Source organism: Silurus aristotelis (assembly GCF_946808225.1).
Source record: "Silurus aristotelis genome assembly, chromosome: 8".
Taxonomy (NCBI): domain Eukaryota; kingdom Metazoa; phylum Chordata; class Actinopteri; order Siluriformes; family Siluridae; genus Silurus; species Silurus aristotelis.
Window position 1 is genome coordinate 2,085,909 of NC_139581.1, and position 22,247 is coordinate 2,108,155.

The window sequence follows — 22,247 nt, forward strand, 5'->3', positions numbered from 1 at the left end:
ACACCTCTCTCTCTCTCTCTCTCTCACACCTGTCTCTTTCACACCTGTCTCTCTTTCACACCTGTCTCTCTCTCTTTTTCTCACACACACACATACACACACACACCTGTCTCTCTCACTTTTTCTCTCTCTCTCACACCTGTCTCTCTCTCACACCTGTCTCTCTCTCTCTTTTTCTCACACACACACACACACCTGTCTCTCTTTCACACCTCTCTTTCTCTCTCTCTCTCTCTCTCTCTCTCTCTCTCTCTCTCTCTCTCTCTCTCTCACACACACACACACACCTGTCTCTTTCTCACACCTGTCTGTCTGTCTCTCTCTCACACACCTGTCACTCTCTCACACCTCTCTTTCCCTCTCTCTCTCTCTGTCTCTCTCTCTCTCTCACCTCTCTCCCTCCCTCTCTCTCACACACCTGTCTCTCTCTCTCTTTCCCTCTCTCTCTCTCACACACACACACACACACACCTGTCTCTCTCTTACACCTGTCTGTCTCTGTCACACACACTTGTCTTTCACACACCTGTCTCTCTCTCTCACACCTGTCTCTCTCTCACACACCTCTCATTTCCTCTCTCTCCCGCTCTCACACACCTGTCTCTCTCTCTCTCTCTCTCGCGCTCTCACACACACACTTGTCTCTCTCACACTGATCCTTTTCAGTTCAGCGTTATTTATTTTTATTATCATTACTTTTTTATCTTTATATTAAAAAAAAAAAATCAAATTAAATATTGATTTCTTACATCTCACTTCACAGGTTTTGAGTCGTTCTTAACGTTGCCGTATTTATTTCTTTAGTGTAACATTTAAAAGATGCACATTTGCAAAAAACATTTGATTCAAATACAAAATATAATATTGTGCTATATTTATAAAACAAATTATTTTAATTACAAAAATAAATAAATAAATAAATAAATAAATAAATAAATAAATAAATAAATAATAACAGCAACAATAATAATACAATAAATTCATCGAGTGAAATCAGTGTTACATATATTGCATATAATATTTTATTCATAAGTTTTTTTGTTTGTTAATTAATTAATTAATTTAGATCCCAAACCTCCCAAAACCACATCTAAACCAAAACTAGATAGATAGATAAATAAATAAATTAATTAATTAATTAATTAAAAAAAGAATATAACAGGAGACTGTAAACTTTCTTAATGAACAAATTCGTAAAAACTGGTGTTTGGATTATGTAAATACTGTAAACCTTCATATTTATTGATGAATTAATAAACATCTTTAGTGCTGTTCGAGGTAATAAACCTTACCAACAACCACAAGACAGTCTAGAAAATTCCATCAAATATACCGAGGAACATGTCGACCTCTCGCTCCTCCTCCGCCCGAGTCCTCCTGAAGAGCAACAGCACATATATATATATTCATTAATTATTTTAATAAAGGGTACAGTTGTGTGAAAAAGAAAGTACACCCTCTTTGAATTCCGTTTTTTCTTTATATATCAGGACATATTAATAAGCAGCAGGTCATTATCAGGTCTTGATGTGAGGTCAAGCCGACCTTAGATGAACAACAACATCATTATCTATTGTACCAAAATCACCCAATCAATAAAGAAGCCGTGTGAGAAGAACCAAGTACACCCTTATTGCTTCCAGAAGAATGAGGAGAAGCAGCAGGCAGGTGCTGCTAATGAATGCCCTGGATTAATTGATGTTCCTCTATAAGTTAGATGGTCTGGACGGTATCAACACAACGCCAGAGTGGAAAAACAACCAACAATGAATTTAGAGTATCAACTGTTTCTGCCCATCGACCTGGGAGGGGTTATAAGGCCATTTCCAAAAAAAGAATGAAAGCTGGTTATTGTACAGTGAGGAAGATTATTATATTATATTATAAGATAATCATAATCATGATAATAATAAGAGTCAAGTCAGTTATGGATGTAGGTGAAGTGAAGAGGACGAGGGTGCAGTCAGTGTTCACATTCATCACACAGGTGTTTAATAGTGTTTTGGTAGATACCTGCCCGGGGTTTTGTGCCCCTCGTTCACCAGCTCTTTCTTTGTCAGGGTGTTAAATCGCTCTAACAGTGGAGTATTTTCGCTCGGCTTCGCCGTGGCCACGGAGATCTCCGGACTCACCCTCTGTAAATGTGTACAAAAATGTATAAACTTTTGTACAGACACGACGTGATAGCGGGTATTGACTGATCGTTTTTCCTAAATGTTCTCATACACTACAGCGATTTCCAAAATATTACACTTTAGGCTCCTTCCATAAACCAATTCAGTACACGTGAATGGGCTGTTACTATAGCAACCGTAAGCTTTTGCAGCTGCACCATTGTCGGAGCCGCGGTTAGAGAACATCGATTAACACCTTCTGACCAATCACAGTCCCACAGGGTCGCATAAAAGTGATGCGTGGTTTGAGGGATGTGATGTCATCAAAGATCAAAAGTGAATTCGAGGAGGAACGAAGTCTCAGGTGGACGGTTGTTGAGTGGGGAGAATAAATGGGGGTTTATTGCGGGTCACATGCAAACGGAGGACACGAGGAAGTGTACCTTTTTAGTTAAGCTCAATCCTGTGGTATTCTGCAGTGGTGGAGCTGCACATCTGGACCTGCGGAATAAAAATATACTGTGAAAAGTGTGGAAACTCCGAGTGTTTCATGGTTTTTGAGAAACATGTGCATGCTCCTTTGGTTTCTATGCACCAAATGTGAAGATTTCCTATAACCAAACAAATCTATAAATGTCCAGACTTTATTTAATTACAAAATCCTCCTTCAGCATGAAAAACTGCTTTACACACTCAGCCATCTTGGTTCACTTTCACTTTCCAGAACCTTCACTGCTCCAAAACAACCCCAAACCATTAACCATGTGTAAGTGTGAGGGAGTCTGATCACATCTTCTCTCCTGTTCTCCTTCTTACACAAGTTCTTCTGGTAGATACACACATGTCCTGTTTGGACTCCACAGAAATCTTCAACTTGTTCACTGTTTAATTCTTTTATTTTATTTTTTATGAGATTGTAGGACAAAATGGACATGCACGTGTCTCAAAAAACATACAAGACCCAATAATTTTCAGACACTGTACATTTGATGGAAAAAAAAGTCAATAATAATAAAGTGTTAAATCTGACCTTGGAGGTGTGTGAGGTCTCAGCAAACCAGGTTTAGCTTCCACACAACCAGTAGGAACTGGAATAAGACCCATTTTTTTAATCATGTGGGTGATTTAATGATAAAGTTTTGACTTGGTAAAAAAAAATATGAAGCATAATGCGTATATTATAAAAAAAATAATAATAATACTATAACATGAAACAAAATATGTGGTCAAAAGTTTGTGGACACCTGCCCATTCGATTGTATTGCGCTCCGTGAACGTCCCATTCCAAATTAATCCCCATTTGCACTTATAATTAACTCCATTCTTCTGTTTTACAGGATTTTGTAGAGGTTGGGTGAGACTCCTTTATCCACAAAGGTGTTTAATAGGGTTGGAGCTCTATAGCAGGAGATTCTTCCTCTCCAACCCATGTAAAGCAGATCTTCATGGAGCGCTCTTTGTGCACTTTAAAGAACAGTTTTTGGGTCTCCTGGTTCAAGCGAAAGGGAACGTTTCATGCCCACACGTCCGAAGACATCCTAGATAACTGTGTGTCTCCGACATTGTGGTGTGAAGAAGGACCACAGACGACTGGAAAAGTCAGGTGTCCTAAAACTTTTGGCCATACAATGTATTATAACTAGTGTATTATTATCAATCTATTCAAAGCAAATATAATATAAAATATGAAGCACCTGGTGTTTGAGTAGAGTCACGTCCCTGATGGTACGAATCCTCACCACCTGGCATGAAGTTATCTTCACCAAAATCATCCCAGTCGTCCAGTGTCAGGTCAAAAGTCACGGACGAAAAGCCGATGTCGGGGCTGAGGTCTGCGTTTGAGACGTAGCCGTGACCTGAGGGTTCACTTGAAGCGATTCTCTCGGGTGCCCTGTTTGTAGCGTCTCTTCTTGTGGAAACATCTACAAAGACAGGAAGAAAGAAGCTGATCAAAATATGTGTGTAACCCGAATCTGAATACCAGGAACTTTCCTCCAAATGAATACATCTCACTTCAGCGTATTAGTGATTATACTCTCGTTAAAAATCTCTACTTCTGATCACTGCAGTGTCGCTAATAAAGAGCTGATGAATTATAACCTGCATGGACACTGTTTGGCCAAAAGTATTGGGTCACCTGACCTTTCCACCCGCACGTGGTTCTTCTCCAATCCTTCGGATGCAGGAGTTTTCTTTTGAAACCCAAACCTGTTCCAGCATGACAATGCTCCTCTGCACAACGCCAGTTCCATGAAGATCTGCTTTCCATGGGTCGGAAAATGTGGAAGATCTCCTGCTATAGATCTCCAACCCTTTTGAACCTAATGAATACTAACACTGGCTGAACCGAAGACCTCCCCACCTTCTCACCTAGAGTTACAGTACAAGACTTTACTAACACACTTGTGGTTGAATGAATCTCCACAAAATCTAGTGGAACATCCTCACAGAAGAGTAGAGCTTATTATAGCATAAAATGGGGACTAAATGTGATGGAATGAGATGTTCAAAAAGCACATAGTAAACTTAGGCTTAGGTTTCCACAAACTTTTGTCTGTAAGAATTGTGGTTTCATTGTCAGTTCATTAATCAAACCAGGACCAGAAAATCAGGAAATCTGTAGAAACATCAGTTTTTTGATTATAGAAAAAACTACAAATAATAAATAAATACAAATAATTCATAAATAATAATGTGTTGACTAGTGAGGAGAGGGTGTTAAGAAGATGGAGGGAGTATTTTGAACAGCTGATGAATGAGGAAAATGAGAGGGAAATAAGGGTGGATGAGGAACGGAGAAGGAGTGTGCTGTTACTGATCTTTAAGAATAAGGGAGATGTGCAGACCTGCAGTAACTACAGGGGAATAAAGTTGATCAGTCACACCATGAAGTTATGGGAAAGAGTAGTGGAAGCCAGGCTGAGAGAAGAGGTGACCATCTGCAGTGACGTGTGCAGTAGGAATGACAGACTGATTTAAGGTGGAGGTTGGACTGCATCAAGGATCGGCTCTGAGCCCTTTCCTGTTTGTAGTGGTGATGGACAGGTTGAAGAACGAGCTCAGACAGGAGACTCTGTGGACTATGATGTTTGTGGATGATATTGTGATTTGTGGTGAAAGTAGTGAGCAGGTTGAGAAGAGCCTGGAGAGGTGGAGGTACACGCTGGAGAGAAGGGGAATGAAAGTCAGTAGGAGTAAGACAGAGTACATGTGTGTGAATGAGAGGGAGGGCAGTGGAGGGGTGCGGTTGCAGGGAGAAGAGGTGGAGAAGGTGGAGGAGTTCAGGTACCTGGGTTCAACAGTGTAAAGTAATGGAGAGTGTGTTAGAGAAGTGAAGAAAAGAGTGCAGGCAGGGTGGAGTGGGTGGAGAAGAGTGATAGCAGGAGTGATTTGTGATAGAAGAGTATCTGTGAGAGTGAGAGGGAAAGTTTATAGGACTGTGGTGAGACCTGAGATGTTGTATGGATTAGAGACAGTGGTATTGAGTAAAAGACAGGAGGTGGAGCTGGAGGTAGCAGAGCTGAAGATGTGGAGATGTTCATTGGGAGTGACGACGATGGACAGGATTAGAAATGACAAGGTGAAGGAGGTGTGATTAAAACAGGTTTGGACATGTGCAGAGGAGGGACATGGGGTATATCAGTAGGAGAATGCTGAGGATGGAGCCACCAGGAAGGAGGAAAAGAGGAAGACCAAGGAGGAGGTTCATGGATGTGGTGAGGGAAGACATGGAGGTAGTTGTTTTGAAAGAGGCAGATGTACAGGACAGGGGGGTATGGAGACGGATGATCTGCTGTGGCGCCCCTAAATGGGAGAACCCGAAGGAAGAAGAAGAAGAATTAATAAATAATTTTATAAATGGCACATCAATGAATGTGCTTCTGAAGCTGTGTTAGTTTAGAAAGTTTGGGTTTCTAAAATATGGCCAGATGTTGTTCCTGGTGTTGAACAGCATTTTTGATGGTGCATCATTAGACAACCGTGAATTATAAACCAAGAGTGCAAAGTGAGAAAGCTTTCAGGGTTTCAACTCCACCTGCAGAACAAAATGTTAATCTTTCCTGTTTTAAAATTCACACTTACCGTCAAAACGTGTCTCAGCAGGATACGCATGCTGGTATGCTGAAGGTGTAGCAAGACGTTTTTGAATCCTGCACATATCAAAACAAGCAACAAACTTTGATCATTAATTATCCTTTAAAAGTGCCACATCTCTAGTAATAGTGACGCTGTTGGAGATAACTCCTGGTGCTGTTTTACATTCTGTTTCTCATTGGAACGTTTTATTCTCCAGTCCATCTTCAAAATCAATATCTCAGAAATAACCATATAAATTCCTCCACACGAGAAAAAAATCCGCCCTGGAGCTCAGTAAGGTTGTTATGAAATGCCAATTAAGTAACCGATGTATACTGAAAAAACGCTATGTACAAATATATTAAATTAAAAGTACTGAACTTTAATATCAAAAGAATTTCAAGCTGTACTGAATCATGAAAATGTGAAATATATTCATTAATAATTATAATTATATAATCAATAAATTATAAATAAATATAATAGCGTGTAAAACCAAACAGCACGTGGCAGTGATTCGCCTCTAGAGGCCGCTCTCGTAATAACAGCAAACCGGAAGCCGGAAAAACTATCCGTATGGATTTTTGACGATATCTGATAGTTCCAGCAATCAACTATCGGTGCCAATTAATCGGTTGGCCTTTAGTCTACAATAGCTGTCTGACTCTGGATGGAAGTAAACAGGTGTTTCAGCGCATTCATATGGATTCATCTGACAAAATACCTTCTGTACAACACTCTTATACTTGAATTTTCAGCCAATCAAAATCCAGCATCGTAGTGCGCAATGAATAGTAATTATAGATGAATATTTGGAAGTTTCAAAGTGGAAATTCCCAGATAAAGGGTTTGTCGACTCTGAACGTTGCTATAAAATAAAAGGTACCATGTAGCAGCAGGCATGGGTTCTTTCTGTGTGTAGGAGAACCGCTGCATGCTGATTGCCTCTGCCTCACCTTTCATCTTCATCTGTAAGAAAATGCATGCATATTTAATTCATTTAAATACATTAAAATGACCAAATAAAGTGCTAATACATTAATTAGTTATTGGTGGTGCGGTCTGGCTTTTAGACCTGCTCAAGCACTCAAGAACCTTCCCACAGATAATATAACAGACTATCTTCTTCTTTTTTCGGCTTCTCCCATTAGGGGGTGCCATTGTAGATCATCCGTCTCAAGACCCTCCTGTCCTCTACATCTGCCTCTTTCAAACCAACTACCTGCATGTTTTCCCTCACCACATCCATAAACCTCCTCCTTGGTCTTCCTCTTTTCCTTCTTCCTGGTGGCTCCATCCTCAACATTCTTCTACTGATATACCCCATGTCGCTCCTCTGCACATGTCCAAACCATCTTAATTGTGCCTCTATCACTTTGTCTGGAAAACGTCCTACATGCATATTTCTCTAATAAACTTGTTTCTAAAGACTATGGATACAGTAATTAGGAGGACAGGTTGACCTTTAAGCGCTTGACTGGCGTCTCCATGAGCTTCTCGTTCCTCATCTTTAGATCTTGGAGATATGATGAGAAAGTGGGTTCTTGGCTCGTCAGCCTTTTCTGTATGCCGGATTTGCCTGAAGATAAAGGAGTCGATCCGTCTCAGATGACAACCACATTTTATTTTAATAATGAAAAATCTGTGGTACTTACAGCATTCGTGACCACAGAGCTGCTTGTTTTTACAGAAATGGTTGCAATTGCGTTTGCTGGTGTTTGTCTGAGAAGGATCTGCAATGAGGACAATGAGGAGAGTGAGTTTTGAATAGTTCATAGGAAAGGAGTGGTTTATATGTGGCTTATATGCCTGCCAGTCCTAGTAAGAGAGGTGTGGCCTATGTGTTTGTCAGTCAGAGTAAAGGAAGCAAGGCATAAGTGTCTGTCAGTCCCAGTAAAGAAGATGTGGTCTATGTGCCTGTCAGTCCCAATAAAGAAGGTGTAGTCTATGTGCCTGTCAGTCCTAATAAAGAAGGTGTAGTCTATGTGCCTGTCAGTCCCAGTAAAGAAGGTGTAGTCTATGTGCCTGTCAGTCCCAGTAAAGAAGGTGTAGTCTATGTGCCTGTCAGTCCCAGTAAAGGAGGTGTAGTCTATGTGCCTGTCAGTTACAGTAAAGAAGGTGTAGTCTATGTGCCTGTCAGTCCCAGTGAAGAAGGTGTAGTCTATGTGCCTGTCAGTCCCAGTAAAGGAGGTGTAGTCTATGTGCCTGTCAGTTACAGTAAAGAAGTTGTAGTTTATGTGCCTGTCAGTCCCAGTAAAGGAGGTGTAGTCTATGTGCCTGTCAGTCCCAGTAAAGAAGGTGTAGTCTATGTGCCTGTCAGTCCCAGTAAAGGAGGTGTAGTCTATGTGCCTGTCAGTCCCAGTAAAGAAGGTGTAGTCTATGTGCCTGTCAGTCCCAGTAAAGGAGGTGTAGTCTATGTGCCTGTCAGTTACAGTAAAGGAGTTGTAGTCTATGTGCCTGTCAGTCCCAGTAAAGGAGGTGTAGTCTATGTGCCTGTCAGTCCCAGTAAAGAAGGTGTAGTCTATGTGCCTGTCAGTCCCAGTAAAGAAGGTGTAGTCTATGTGCCTGTCAGTCCTAATAAAGAAGGTGTAGTCTATGTGCCTGTCAGTCCCAGTAAAGAAGGTGTAGTCTATGTGCCTGTCAGTCCCAGTAAAGAAGGTGTAGTCTATGTGCCTGTCAGTCCCAGTAAAGAAGGTGTAGTCTATGTGCCTGTCAGTCCCAGTAAAGGAGGTGTAGTCTATGTGCCTGTCAGTTCCAGTAAAGAAGGTGTAGTCTATGTGCCTGTCAGTCCTAATAAAGAAGGTGTAGTCTATGTGCCTGTCAGTTCCAGTAAAGGAGGTGTAGTCTATGTGCCTGTCAGTCCCAGTAAAGGAGGTGTAGTGTATGTGCCTGTCAGTCCTAATAAAGAAGGTGTAGTCTATGTGCCTGTCAGTCCCAGTAAATAAAATAATGTCCTATGTGTCTTCCGTTCCCAGTAAAAGCGGTGTGGTTACAGTAGCTTTACTGCAAACCTGTGGATGACCTTGGACACTGTTATCATCTTGCAATAAATAACTGTACAGAAATTGATACACATCCATCTGCTTATTGCAATTTAATAGAGATATTAATCACGTGAGTAAACGTGACACTGTGCATTTGTAAGGTCAACATGTGAGCAGTCTGTATTGCCTGATTTGAACCGGTCTCTCTGTACTGGAGCTTGTGATGCAGCAGAGATCTCTGTGACGCTGTTTCTCTGTGGGTTTTCTCTGGTGTTGCTCCTAAACGCCGGACTGGCTCGAAACGTCTTCGCTCCTGAGTAGAAGGCACTGAATTTCTGCTGGATATCCAGTCCCACTGCACAGCACACAAACACACACACACACACACACACACACACACACACACACACACACACACACACACACACACACACAAAATGCTTCACTTAATAAAGGAAAGCTATATACCTACAGTATATAAGATTTATATGCTGCTGTTATAAAAATGAAAAGATGATTCCGATGATTCTGATTGGTCAAGAGGCGTTTATTCATGATCATCATGCATAGATTGTAGAAGAAACACTGAGCCAGTACGCACCGTAGTCCGAGCTGATTAAATTGATGCTGATCTCATCCCCGACAGGCGATCTTGTCACTTCGATCCTCCTCGACCAGTTTCCAGACTTCAGCAGTAAAGTGTCTCTGTTTGTTGGAACGTTCACATCTCTATTTCATTAAACTCTACTGAATAAGGCCTCTAAACGAAATAAATGAAGATGTGCGTCTCTTACGAGATCTTCTGCTGGAAGATGATGCTGTTGTCACAGTCTCCGATGATGAGCGTGACATAATGATAGTCCGGTGAAGTCCTTTTCAACATCAGTTCCTTAAAGTTCTTCAAGTTGACTGTGATAACGATTTCTGCAGTAGAGACGCTGTAACGTGGAAGCTAAAAAAAAAAATCAGTTCTAATGAATTGTACCTGACAGTCTAAGGAAGGAGGCATGACCTTGGTATTCATCGAACCCAGTAAAGGAGGCGTGGCCTATGTGCCTGCCAGCCCAGAAAAACAGATGTGGCTTCCATAAGAAAGACCCGTTTTTTGTGTCTATCAATTACAATAAACTGGCTGTGGCCTCTGTGCCTATCGGGCACAGTAAAAATGGTGTGGCATATTTGCCTGTCAGCCCTAGCAAGGGATTTTTGGCCTCTGTGTTTAACAGTACAAATACAAGTGGTGCAGGCTCATGTTCCCCTCAGTCCCAATAAAGGAGACGTGACCTATGTACCTGTCTGTCCAAGTAAAGAAGACATGGGTAATGTGTCTGTCAGCCACAGTAATGTTGGCAAGGCATACGTGCCTACCATCCCAGTAAAAGAAGCATGGTCGATGTTCCTGTAAGTTCCAGTGAAGAAGGTGTGGCCTATGTGCCTGTCAGTCCCAATAAAGGAGCCATGGCCTATATGTGCCTGTCAGTCACAGAAAAGAAGGTGGGGCCTAAGTTCCAATCAGTCCCAGTAAAGAAGGTGTAGTCTATGTGCCTGTCAGTCCCAGTAAAGGAGGTGTAGTCTATGTGCCTGTCAGTCCCAATAAAGAAGGTGTAGTCTATGTGCCAGTCAGTCCCAGTAAAGAAGGTGTAGTCTATGTGCCTGTCAGTCCTAATAAAGAAGGTGTAGTCTATGTGCCTGTCAGTCCCAGTAAAGAAGGTGTAGTCTATGTGCCTGTCAGTCCCAGTAAAGAAGGTGTAGTCTATGTGCCTGTCAGTCCCAGTAAAGGAGGTGTAGTCTATGTGCCTGTCAGTCCCAATAAAGAAGGTGTAGTCTATGTGCCAGTCAGTCCCAGTAAAGAAGGTGTAGTCTATGTGCCAGTCAGTCCTAGTAAAGAAGGTGTAGTCTATGTGCCTGTCAGTCCTAATAAAGGTGTAGTCTATGTGCCTGTCAGTCCCAGTAAAGAAGGTGTAGTCTATGTGCCTGTCAGTCCCAGTAAAGAAGGTGTAGTCTATGTGCCTGTCAGTCCTAATAAAGAAGGTGTAGTCTATGTGCCTGTCAGTCCCAGTAAAGAAGGTGTAGTCTATGTGCCTGTCAGTCCCAGTAAAGAAGGTGTAGTCTATGTGCCTGTCAGTCCCAGTAAAGAAGGTGTAGTCTATGTGCCTGTCAGTCCTAATAAAGAAGGTGTAGTCTATGTGCCAGTCAGTCCCAGTAAAGAAGGTGTAGTCTATGTGCCTGTCAGTCCCAGTAAAGAAGGTGTAGTCTATGTGCCAGTCAGTCCCAGTAAAGAAGGTGTAGTCTATGTGCCTGTCAGTCCCAGTAAAGAAGGTGTAGTCTATGTGCCAGTCAGTCCCAGTAAAGAAGGTGTAGTCTATGTGCCTGTCAGTCCTAATAAAAAAGGTGTAGTCTATGTGCCTTTCAGTCCCAGTAAAGAAGGTGTAGTCTATGTGCCAGTCAGTCCCAGTAAAGAAGGTGTAGTCTATGTGCCTGTCAGTCCTAATAAAGAAGGTGTAGTCTATGTGCCTGTCAGTCCCAGTAAAGAAGGTGTAGTCTATGTGCCTGTCAGTCCCAGTAAAGGAGGTGTAGTCTATGTGCCTGTCAGTCCCAGTAAAGAAGGTGTAGTCTATGTGCCTGTCAGTCCCAGTAAAGGAGGTGTAGTCTATGTGCCTGTCAGTCCCAGTAAAGAAGGTGTAGTCTATGTGCCTGTCAGTCCCAGTAAAGGAGGTGTAGTCTATGTGCCTGTCAGTCCCAGTAAAGAAGGTGTAGTCTATGTGCCTGTCAGTCCCAGTAAAGGAGGTGTAGTCTATGTGCCTGTCAGTCCCAGTAAAGAAGGTGTAGTCTATGTGCCTGTCAGTCCCAGTAAAGAAGGTGTAGTCTATGTGCCAGTCAGTCCCAGTAAAGAAGGTGTAGTCTATGTGCCTGTCAGTCCTAATAAAGAAGGTGTAGTCTATGTGCCTGTCAGTCCCAGTAAAGAAGGTGTAGTCTATGTGCCTGTCAGTCCCAGTAAAGGAGGTGTAGTCTATGTGCCTGTCAGTCCCAGTAAAGAAGGTGTAGTCTATGTGCCTGTCAGTCCCAGTAAAGGAGGTGTAGTCTATGTGCCTGTCAGTCCCAGTAAAGGAGGTGTAGTCTATGTGCCTGTCAGTCCCAGTAAAGAAGGTGTAGTCTATGTGCCTGTCAGTCCCAGTAAAGAAGGTGTAGTCTATGTGCCTGTCAGTCCCAGTAAAGGAGGTGTAGTCTATGTGCCTGTCAGTCCCAGTAAAGAAGGTGTAGTCTATGTGCCTGTCAGTCCCAGTAAAGAAGGTGTAGTCTATGTGCCTGTCAGTCCCAGTAAAGGAGGTGTAGTCTATGTGCCTGTCAGTCCCAGTAAAGGAGGCGTAATTAATGTGCCTGTAATTGCAAAAATAAAGCTGATGATTTTTCTTCATCAGATCAGATCATCCCTGGATGACACACAGCCCTGAATTTAACCCGATGCACAGACAATGTACACATGAGTTGATATTAAAAATGAAAAAGAAAGAACTGTCACCTGTTCCAGACTGACTTCATATTTTGGGAGTCTGCTGACGGCTTCTTTAATCTGGTTTCCAAAAGGAGGGTGTCGGTTCACAATCTACACAAAACCACATCATTCTGTTACTCGGTCATGAGGAATGAGATCGTATGAGGCAGTATGTAAGTTTGTAGGTTAGTGATGTGTAGTGATGATTCATGATGGATAGTGATGGTTTAGTGAGGGTCAGTGATGGCTAGTGATGTTTAGTGATGTTTAGTGAGGTTCAGTGATAGTTAGTAAGGTTTAGTTAGAGACAGTGATGGTAAGTGATGTTTAGTGAGGGTTAATGAGGTTCAGTGATAGTTAGTAAGGTTTAGTTAGAGACAGTGATGGTAAGTGATGTTTAGTGAGGGTTAATGAGGTTCAGTGATAGTTAGTAAGGTTTAGTTAGAGACAGTGATGGTAAGTGATGTTTAGTGAGGGTTAATGAGGTTCAGTGATAGTTAGTAAGGTTTAGTTAGAGACAGTGATGGTAAGTGATGTTTAGTGAGGGTTAATGAGGTTCAGTGATAGTTAGTAAGGTTTAGTTAGAGACAGTGATGGTAAGTGATGTTTAGTGAGGGTTAATGAGGTTCAGTGATAGTTAGTAAGGTTTAGTTAGAGACAGTGATGGTAAGTGATGTTTAGTGAGGGTTAATGAGGTTCAGTGATGGTTAGTGAGGTTTAGTTAGGGACAGTGATGGTAAGTGATGTTTAGTGATGGTAAGTGATGTTTAGTGATGTTTAGTGAGGTTCAGTGATGGCTAGTGATGTTTAGTGATGTTTAGTGATGTTTAGTGATGTTTAGTGAGGTTCAGTGATAGTTAGTGAGGTTTAGTTAGAGACAGTGATGGTAAGTGATGTTTAGTGATGTTTAATGAGGTTCAGTGATGGTTAGTGAGGTTTATTTAGGGACAGTGATGGTCAGTGATGGTTAATGATGATTAGCGATGGTAAGTAATGTTTAGCAGTGGTTAGTGATGGTTAGTACCAGCTCCAGTTCTCGAGCATTAGTTTCTTCAATCTTGCTGAATGAAGTCAGACCTGCATTCACCATTGCATTAGCCAGAGATAAACCTAGAACACAAAATATATGTTTCATGATGATTTAACTGTAAGACATAATCTATGACTCTAAGTCCAATTTACTACAAAATGTAATTATGAGGTATTTATGCGATCTTTCTCAAACTTCTCCAACATTCTTCAAGACCAATTCTGTGATTTAACCATCAACCAACTGATAATCATTTCTTTTTGTTCATGTAGTCTATCTGTCTACCGATCCCTTCATTCATCCACAGTTCTTTTTTCTGTGTTTATAAAATGATCTCACCAATCCTGTCTAGTTGTTTGGAGACATAGGGCGAATCCTCCCACAGCTTGGCTCTGAAACACTTGGCCAGGATCACGGCGTTGAGTTGGGCTGAAAAATTCTTCTTGGAGTGCTGAGTGAGAAACTCCGCCAGACCTGACACAGAGCACAACAAACACTACGCTGCTCAAACCATCGACTGCAAGGGGGCAGATCGATTTAGCGCTGACAGACTAAGGCAAATAAAAACACATGATTAGGGTCAATACTAATGACGATCACTAAGGAGTAGCAGAAAAGGCAGGTTACATCGACTGAGTCTGATTCCACTCCTGAAAATCTTCCCAGTGTCTTGGGTGAGTCCAAATTCCTGAATCGGGATGCAGCCCAGCTGAGCCTGGATCAAACTGGTGAAAATAAAGCAACAAAGCAGAACACAATGTAAAGCACTGAAATAATGAAGCATTAGAAATAGATGTACTTCAGAACTGCAGGGGGCGCTATTACACTTTGGTTACAATTCACACAAGGACGGTGAGAAAAATCATTCATCTTGAGAAAAAAAAATAAATCAGCTTAAACTCGTTTGTAACGTCCAATCAAAGACTGCGTCCAATCAGAAGTTTTATTTCGGGCAATTTCACGATAACTTTATTAAATAAAAATTTCAGCTGATCATATAACCGAGTACATACACACATATTTACAAAATTCCTTTCAGTTTTACTTGACTTTCAACAATAGCCATTGTCACAATGCAGCTATATAGAAATAGATTAATATACAGATATTACGTATTCTTTAACCCCGTCACATTATAGGTCAACATTAAACCTCCTCTTTATCTCCAAGATCTCAGAAAAGACTGAAGTTCAGCAGTTTTGCTCACACCTACGTAGAAACACTATTCATGAAATGTATCAGTCAGGATTTCGGCCTCATCATAGCACAGAGACGGCGCTGGTTAAAGTGGTAAATGGTCTGTTACTGGCCTCTTATCAGGGTTGTGTATCTTCACCTGTCTTGCTTGTCTTTAGTGCAGTTTTTGATTCATTGACCATAAGTTTCTCCTTAATAGATCAGGGAACGCATATACACACCTCAATCAGCCAATCGACATACACTTTCTATTCAACTGAACAAGTGATGTTTTATAAATAATCGATTAGAGGAATAATTGATTTAGTCTGATTACAGTGACATATCAACAATTCAATTCAAACAGCAGATGTTTAGAAGATGAAAAAATCTTCAACATTTTAGAAGTAAAAAAAGAAAAAGAAAGAAAAAGAATAAAGGTATGTAACGTTTATGGGATTTGGCAGGTAGACACTGTTATCCAGAGCGATTCATTTATGAGCAGTTGAGATTTAAGGGCCTTTCTCCAGGGCCCAGAAGCTTTGCTTTGAATGCTGTGATTGGAAACTGGTCATGTCCACACGAATACATTTTCGTTCCAAAACGCACAGCGGCTTTTAAAAACGATGACGCATTTTTTGGTCATTGACGCAACATTTCAAGGAGCCGGAAAGTGGAAAAAAATGGCAGGCGGAAATAAAAGTGTGGACATGCGAGTTTTTTTTTTCAAAATTTGTACGGATTAGTGTAGACGTTGCCTTAACCTTTGGATCAAACGTCCAAAGTCTTCACCACTGATCAACCACTTCCACATACGTTTACTGGATCACATTCATATTATAGTAACACTGTTATAGTAACACTGACTATAAGACCTTGTTCTACGCACACGCATAGCTTTGGACCGTCATGTTCACATGTAATCCGGTTCATAGACAGGTTTTGGGTGAAGCCCAGAGCATTTTGTTAGCTGATTCCCACCCTGTGTATCATGAGATTCACCTCTGAACTTCTGCCGTTCCGTATAGAACACTATTCTCGAAAGATCCTGTCAAGCGGATTAACCATTTTGCATTCAATGAACTGATGCCGAGGTGTTTCAGGGGTTAAAACTATTCTGGTGAAACTAATATAATAAATGTTTTTTTCAACATGAACATAAACAATTGATAACGTAGGAAACAAATTGTACAAAATCGATGAAATGAACGTACCAAAGCATTCGCAATTAGATCAAAGCAACGAGAAACTGCTTTTATGATGAGCACAAACTGAGAATTTCAGTTCTGATCTGAGAAATGCTCAGATTTCATGTCATTGTTATGGAATAAACCACAACAGATTGTAAAAAAAAATAAACAGAGAAAATCTGGATCATACCAGTTAACTTTCATGTCATTGCTTTTGATCTTTCCCTCCATAGGATACCTGAAAAAACAAAAAACAGATTGCATGATATTGGAAGATATTTGTCTATTGGAAAAGTTGTTATTACTAAAAAACATTGGTACTGACCGGATAGTGACTCTGTTCTTATCCTTGTTCAGCATGTTCAGGGTTCTCTTCTCACTGACTCTCAGCTGGACGTCACTGAACTCCTTTATCTTCGATATTATATCCACCTGCATTAGATCACATACACGCACAGGTTATGTTTCCTGTGAACTCAATGATGAACACAACAGTATGAGGTGGTCATCAAAAGGTTTTTGAGTTTAGCTCACCACAGCTCCTCCTTCGGACGCCTTAAAACCTGGCAGTAGAACATCAGAGGAAGACTACAAGAGATCAGGAAGACCTTCAATGAGCTCAACCTGTTGTCTCAGGAACATACCCGTACGGCCATGTTTCCTAACCAGTGAAAGGTTTCGACATTTTCGGAGGTTGAGCTCATTGAAGGTCTTCCTGATCTCTCGTAGTCTTCCTCTGATTTCTTCCTCAAGCATACGGGTATGTTCCTGAGACAACAGTCCATATCTATGGACTGTTGTTTCAGGAACGTACCTGTATGCCTGTGTTTCCTCACCGGTAATTGACCTCGACATGAAGGTCGGCTTATCCATGGCATGCTGACGGAGTTGTGGATTGTTTTCCGGCGATCATCATGCACGACTTGCTGAAAGGTTTCGACATTTTCGGAGGTTGAGCTCATTGAAGGTCTTCCTGAGCTCTCATAGTTTTCCTCTATTGTTTCTCAAAGCACCTCGAACGATGCGTTTCAGCATCGCCGCAAACTTGCATGTCCAACGTCTCTGTGGCGGATTTGACGTGGTCAGTTGCACTTTTGCCGCACTGACTTATAAAGATCGGTGCTCCCTGTGACTGTGCATGCAGCCTTGTGCTGCCATGTGCTGGCGTTTTACAAAAACTAGTCTTGAAACTTTTTGATACCACCTCGTACATATAATATTATAATATATGTGTAACAACGGCTCACCAGTTCAGACAAGGTTTCTGTACCGGTCACCTTCATAAACTGCCTCATGGTGTCGAATGCAACACAATATCGAGCCATCAGCTTCCCGCTCTCTGTGTACAAAGGACAGGTTTCTATATCTAATCAGCAAACGCTACTGAGAAATGTGTGTGAGCTCCAGAAAACCTGTTACTGAGCGATGATACGTGACCCAGAAAAAAACAAAACACCTCACCAGTAGGTTTGATGTTTACGTCCTCGTCCATGGTGATCAGATTAAAAGAAGCCAGAGCGGTCAAGTTTCGGAGGCAAAGCTCTAAAAAGTAAGACAAAAATTACTAAAATGAAAAAAGTCAACACATCATTCATCTCTGGGAATGAAGAAGGCGAGTGAGTTATTCATCACACACCTTGCAGCTTGGTTTCAATCCCGCATTTATCGAGATCAGAAGAAAAACCTGGAAGAGATCCTCATTATGCTGAGTGTGTATCAGAGTTTCTGCTAAAACCAGTTTAAAATAATCCATATTTACCATAGTGTTTGGGATTCTTCAGAGCTCGGATGTAGAGGAACGTGGAACGGATCCAGTCTAAAGCCATGTTCACGTCAGAGATGGTGTAAAGCACGATCTCGGCGTTCAGATGCTCCACCAGGTTTGTGTGCAAGCTTAAGATTTATTGGATTAGAAGAGAAATACAGATCGACTCAGAACAAATGAGCTTTAAATGAACACAGGATCGTTTAATTTGCATATTCACGGGGGGGGGGGGGGGATGCAAAACAAATAAATTGCTTGTCGGTAATTAAACACTATGATTTTCTTTGACCAAACAAATCTATTACTGTACAGATGCTCCAATTGATTTAGTTCAAAAATCCTTCCTCAGCATGAAGAACAGTCTTACACACTCAGCATCTGGACACTTCGTTTCTCCAGACATTCAGCTGAAACACTCTGCTGTGCCTCTTATAAAACGCTCCACAGATGTTCTTCACTGGTTGGAGATTTCTTTCTTTCTTGTGATGCAGTTGATCTCAGAGCAGTTCAGTAGGATTGAGGTGTGGTGACTGTGCAGCTCGTTCCATAATAGATAAATAAGACGTACAGAACTCAGACGTGCGCTTCTGATCATCGTCTTGTTGTACGGTGAAGTCGCTTCTGATGAGCCGCAGTCCAGACGGAACTGTATGGTGTTGAAGTGTGGAACGGGAGTCATGTTGGGTCGGAACCTTCACTGCTCCAAAACAACTCCAAACCATTAATCTAAAGTGTAGGGGTGAGGGAGTCTGATCACATCTTCTCTCCTGTTCTCCTTCTTACACAAGTTCTTCTGGTAGAGACACAAATGGACCATTCACTCGTTCACTGTTCAATTCTTGTGTGTTTTTGTGTTTTACTGAGTTTGTTGCATAGAAACGAAAGGAACATGCAGTGTTTCAAACACCGTAAAAGACTCTGTAATTAGTGTAGATCCTGATTCTGGTGTAGAAACGTGAAGATAGAACCACAAAATCAAGACTTTTATTACACAATAACAAGCCACAGCTGTTTACCTGCTTTCTATAGTCTCAGAGCCGCTCACTAACTGCAGGTACTTATCTCTAGTCTGAGATCGAGTCATGATTACAGCCGTGGCAGACGTGTCAAACTACAATAAACAAACAAACAAACAACAGCAACGATCAATCCTTCTTCATTATCTATCTATCTATCTATCTATCTATCTATCTATCTGTCTGTCTGTCTGTCTGTCTGTCTGTCTGTCTGTCTGTCTGTCTGTCTGTCTGTCTGTCTATTTCTTTATCTATCTATCTATCTATCTATCTATCTATCTATCTGTCTGTCTGTCTGTCTGTCTGTCTGTCTGTCTGTCTGTCTGTCTGTCTGTCTGTCTGTCTGTCTGTCTGTCTGTCTGTCTGTCTATTTCTTTATCTATCTATCTATCTATCTATCTATCTATCTATCTATCTATCTATCTATCTATCTATCTATCTATCTGTCTCTCTTTATTTGTCTATCTATCTATCTATCTATCTATCTATCTATCTATCTATCTATCTATCTATCTATCTATCTATCTAGTTCTTTATTTGTCTATCTATCTATCTATCTATCTATCTATCTATCTGTCTGTCTGTCTGTCTGTCTGTCTGTCTGTCCGTCCGTCCGTCCGTCCGTCCGTCCGTCCGTCCGTCCGTCCGTCCGTCCATCCATCTACCCCTGGACAGGCCACACCCCCAAACGACATCATTAAAATACATGTTCATGATCTCCAACACGACGTTAATAACTGTACCTGAGGTCTACCAGCTCTCCCGATCATCTGCAGCATGTCGGCTTCGCTGTACTCTTCGCAGGCTCCACCCACGTAGTGCAGGGTGGATTTAATTACCACCAGGTGGGCAGGCAGGTTCACACCCATCGCCAGAGTGCTGGTCGTGACTGAGAAACCACACGTTTTACACTACTGCTGGAACAGTTACTCCATGGACAATAAAACACTGTGTATCATGTGCTTATAGGTAACTAATCAACTTGTGTGTAGTGTGATGAGGCGGAGTTACAGTTACTAAAGCTGAATATTTTTTCTCCATCAGTGCATCATTCCTCTTTACAATCATTCATTTTTCACACTTTTATCTGTTCATAGTTGCATTTCAAGTTCTCACTTACATTATAGCGGTTATAACTGGTCTCGTTAACATAAATAAACATGAACAACACGGATCGTCTGGAGACTCCTTCCACAAACGCTAAATACACATCTCCCTACAGAAAGCATCGCCATGCCAACCGTTACACATAAACAAGCGTCTGCTCTACAACACCGTCCCTGTGAACCAGCTGCTTTCTCTTAGTCTGTCTGTACATCCCTCTAATTACTCATCCATCCATCCATCCATCATCTTCATTTATCAAACTATATATACATCCATCTATCCTCCTTCTTCATCTATCAAACTATATATATACATCTATCTATCCTCCTTCTTTGTCTATCTATCTATCTATCTATCTATCTATCTATCTATCTATCTATCTATCTATCTATCTATCTATCTATCTATCTATCTATCTGTCTGTCTGTCTGTCTGTCTGTCTGTCTGTCTGTCTGTCTGTCTGTCTGTCTGTCTGTCCATACTTCCATCTATCTATCCTCAATCTTTCCTTCTTATTATATATCTATTCATCCATCTATCTTCCATCCTTGTCTCTCTAACTACAGTATCAATACATCCATTTATCCTCCATCCTTGTCTGTCTGTCTATACTTCCATTTATCTCTCCTCCATCTTGCTGTCTTATTATCACTTATAAAGCACTAAATGGTTTGGCTCCCATGTATCTATCCAGTCTCTTAACACGCTACAATCCGTCACGCTCCCTGAGATCTCAAAACTCTGGGCTTCTAGTAGTTCCTAGAATAGCAAAGTCCACTAAAGGCGGTAGAGCATTTTCACATTTAGCTCCTAAACTCTGGAATAGTCTTCCTGACAGTGTTCGGGGTTCAGATACACTCTCCCAGTTTAAGTGTAGATTAAAAACATATCTTTTTAGCAAAGCCTACACATAACACACATCACACACATCACATCATAACCTTGTGCTCCAGAACATCTGATCACATGCACATTATCAACTTGTGCTGTTAATATCATGAACAGCAGCTACGCTAATTCCTCTCCACTGCTTCTCTTTCTCTCCCCATCCCGAGGCTTCCTGAGGTTTGGCCAGCTCCAGTCACGTCCCACCTCGTGAAGATTATGGACCTATGGATGATCATGGAGAAGTAGATGCCGAGTGTTTAAAGGCCCTGGCATGGAGAAGCTGATGCTGGATCTATGATGATCACAAATTGTTCTGTATTGTTGAAAGATTTATGACCAAACTTTTGATGTCACCCATATGAGGATGGGTTCCCCTTTGAGTCTGGTTCCTCTCAAGGTTTCTTCCTCATATCATCTAAGGGAGTTTTTCCTTGCCACTGTCGCCACGGCTGCTCATCAGGGACAAACGCACACCATTCACCTTCACTGTTGTTTTCTGTAAAGCTGCTTTGAGACAATGTCTGTTGTGAAAAGCGCTATACAAATAAACTTGACTTGACTTGACTTGACTTATTATCCATCCTCCATGTTTCTCTATGTAATTACCCATCTATCCATCCACCTGTGTCTAATTATCTATCCATCTGTCCTCCATTTTTTATTCTCTGTCTGTCTGTCTGTCTGTCTGTCTGTCTGTCTGTCTGTCTGTCTGTTGATCTACTCATCTATATCCTAATACTACATGTATGTAAGATATTTAGTGTAAATGTGTTTATAAATGTAAAGTAGGGAACAGAAATGTAAATAAAAGGAGGACTCACAGAGGACGGGCAGGTCGCCCACAGTGAACGCCTCTTCCACCAGCTTTCTGTCTGAGACCCCCACCCCTGCGTGGTGATACCCCACACCACACATGATCAGATCTTAATGAGGGACAGTGTAGAATCAGTACTCAGAGCACACACACACACACACACACACACACACACACACACACACACACACACACACACACACCTTCATCTATTAATAAATGTGTAAGAAAAAAGCACACACACCTCTGAGTTTGGTATCCAGAACAGAGTTGGCATATTTTATCAGCCTGTGAGTGAATAAAGTTTAATAATATGGATTATGGACCTTTAAAAGATCATATAAATAATACGAGTAATGAGGTGTGAGAAAGTAAACGCACCTCTGTCTGTGATCAATGCTCATGATGAATCTGGCATCCTTGGCGAGAACAGCGGCCGACTGTTGAACTCCTTTCCTCGTGGAACAAAACTTTCAGGTGCACATAATAAAAACATATACATATAAATATATAAATTACACAACAAAGCACTGTCAAATTCTGAATTCTGATTGGTCAGGGGAAAGTGCTGATTATTATTTTATAATGGCAGT

At 41.3% G+C, this 22,247-nt stretch overlaps 1 protein-coding gene across 1 annotated transcript in view; it reads right to left on the reverse strand.

Moving 5' to 3' along the window:
- Window positions 1-764: 764 nt before the first annotated feature.
- Window positions 765-22,247, reverse strand: part of hfm1 (helicase for meiosis 1) — a 25,704-nt gene continuing 4,221 nt past the window's right edge. The window contains exons 10-36 of the mRNA XM_083547804.1: window positions 22,036-22,124; window positions 21,899-21,942; window positions 21,662-21,763; window positions 19,589-19,734; window positions 18,846-18,940; window positions 17,824-17,957; window positions 17,701-17,748; window positions 17,526-17,606; window positions 17,312-17,403; window positions 16,390-16,496; window positions 16,255-16,302; window positions 14,326-14,423; window positions 14,038-14,172; window positions 13,693-13,778; window positions 12,696-12,779; window positions 9,970-10,127; window positions 9,777-9,880; window positions 9,363-9,530; window positions 7,847-7,924; window positions 7,655-7,770; window positions 7,078-7,160; window positions 6,198-6,265; window positions 3,809-4,036; window positions 3,145-3,202; window positions 2,558-2,615; window positions 2,014-2,135; window positions 765-1,377 (exon numbers count right to left, since the gene is read on the reverse strand). Of these exons, the coding sequence (XP_083403930.1) occupies window positions 1,311-1,377; window positions 2,014-2,135; window positions 2,558-2,615; window positions 3,145-3,202; window positions 3,809-4,036; window positions 6,198-6,265; window positions 7,078-7,160; window positions 7,655-7,770; window positions 7,847-7,924; window positions 9,363-9,530; window positions 9,777-9,880; window positions 9,970-10,127; window positions 12,696-12,779; window positions 13,693-13,778; window positions 14,038-14,172; window positions 14,326-14,423; window positions 16,255-16,302; window positions 16,390-16,496; window positions 17,312-17,403; window positions 17,526-17,606; window positions 17,701-17,748; window positions 17,824-17,957; window positions 18,846-18,940; window positions 19,589-19,734; window positions 21,662-21,763; window positions 21,899-21,942; window positions 22,036-22,124 (2,697 nt within the window). The 3' untranslated portion in view covers window positions 765-1,310. The remainder of the gene's footprint in view (window positions 1,378-2,013; window positions 2,136-2,557; window positions 2,616-3,144; window positions 3,203-3,808; window positions 4,037-6,197; window positions 6,266-7,077; window positions 7,161-7,654; window positions 7,771-7,846; window positions 7,925-9,362; window positions 9,531-9,776; window positions 9,881-9,969; window positions 10,128-12,695; window positions 12,780-13,692; window positions 13,779-14,037; window positions 14,173-14,325; window positions 14,424-16,254; window positions 16,303-16,389; window positions 16,497-17,311; window positions 17,404-17,525; window positions 17,607-17,700; window positions 17,749-17,823; window positions 17,958-18,845; window positions 18,941-19,588; window positions 19,735-21,661; window positions 21,764-21,898; window positions 21,943-22,035; window positions 22,125-22,247) is intronic.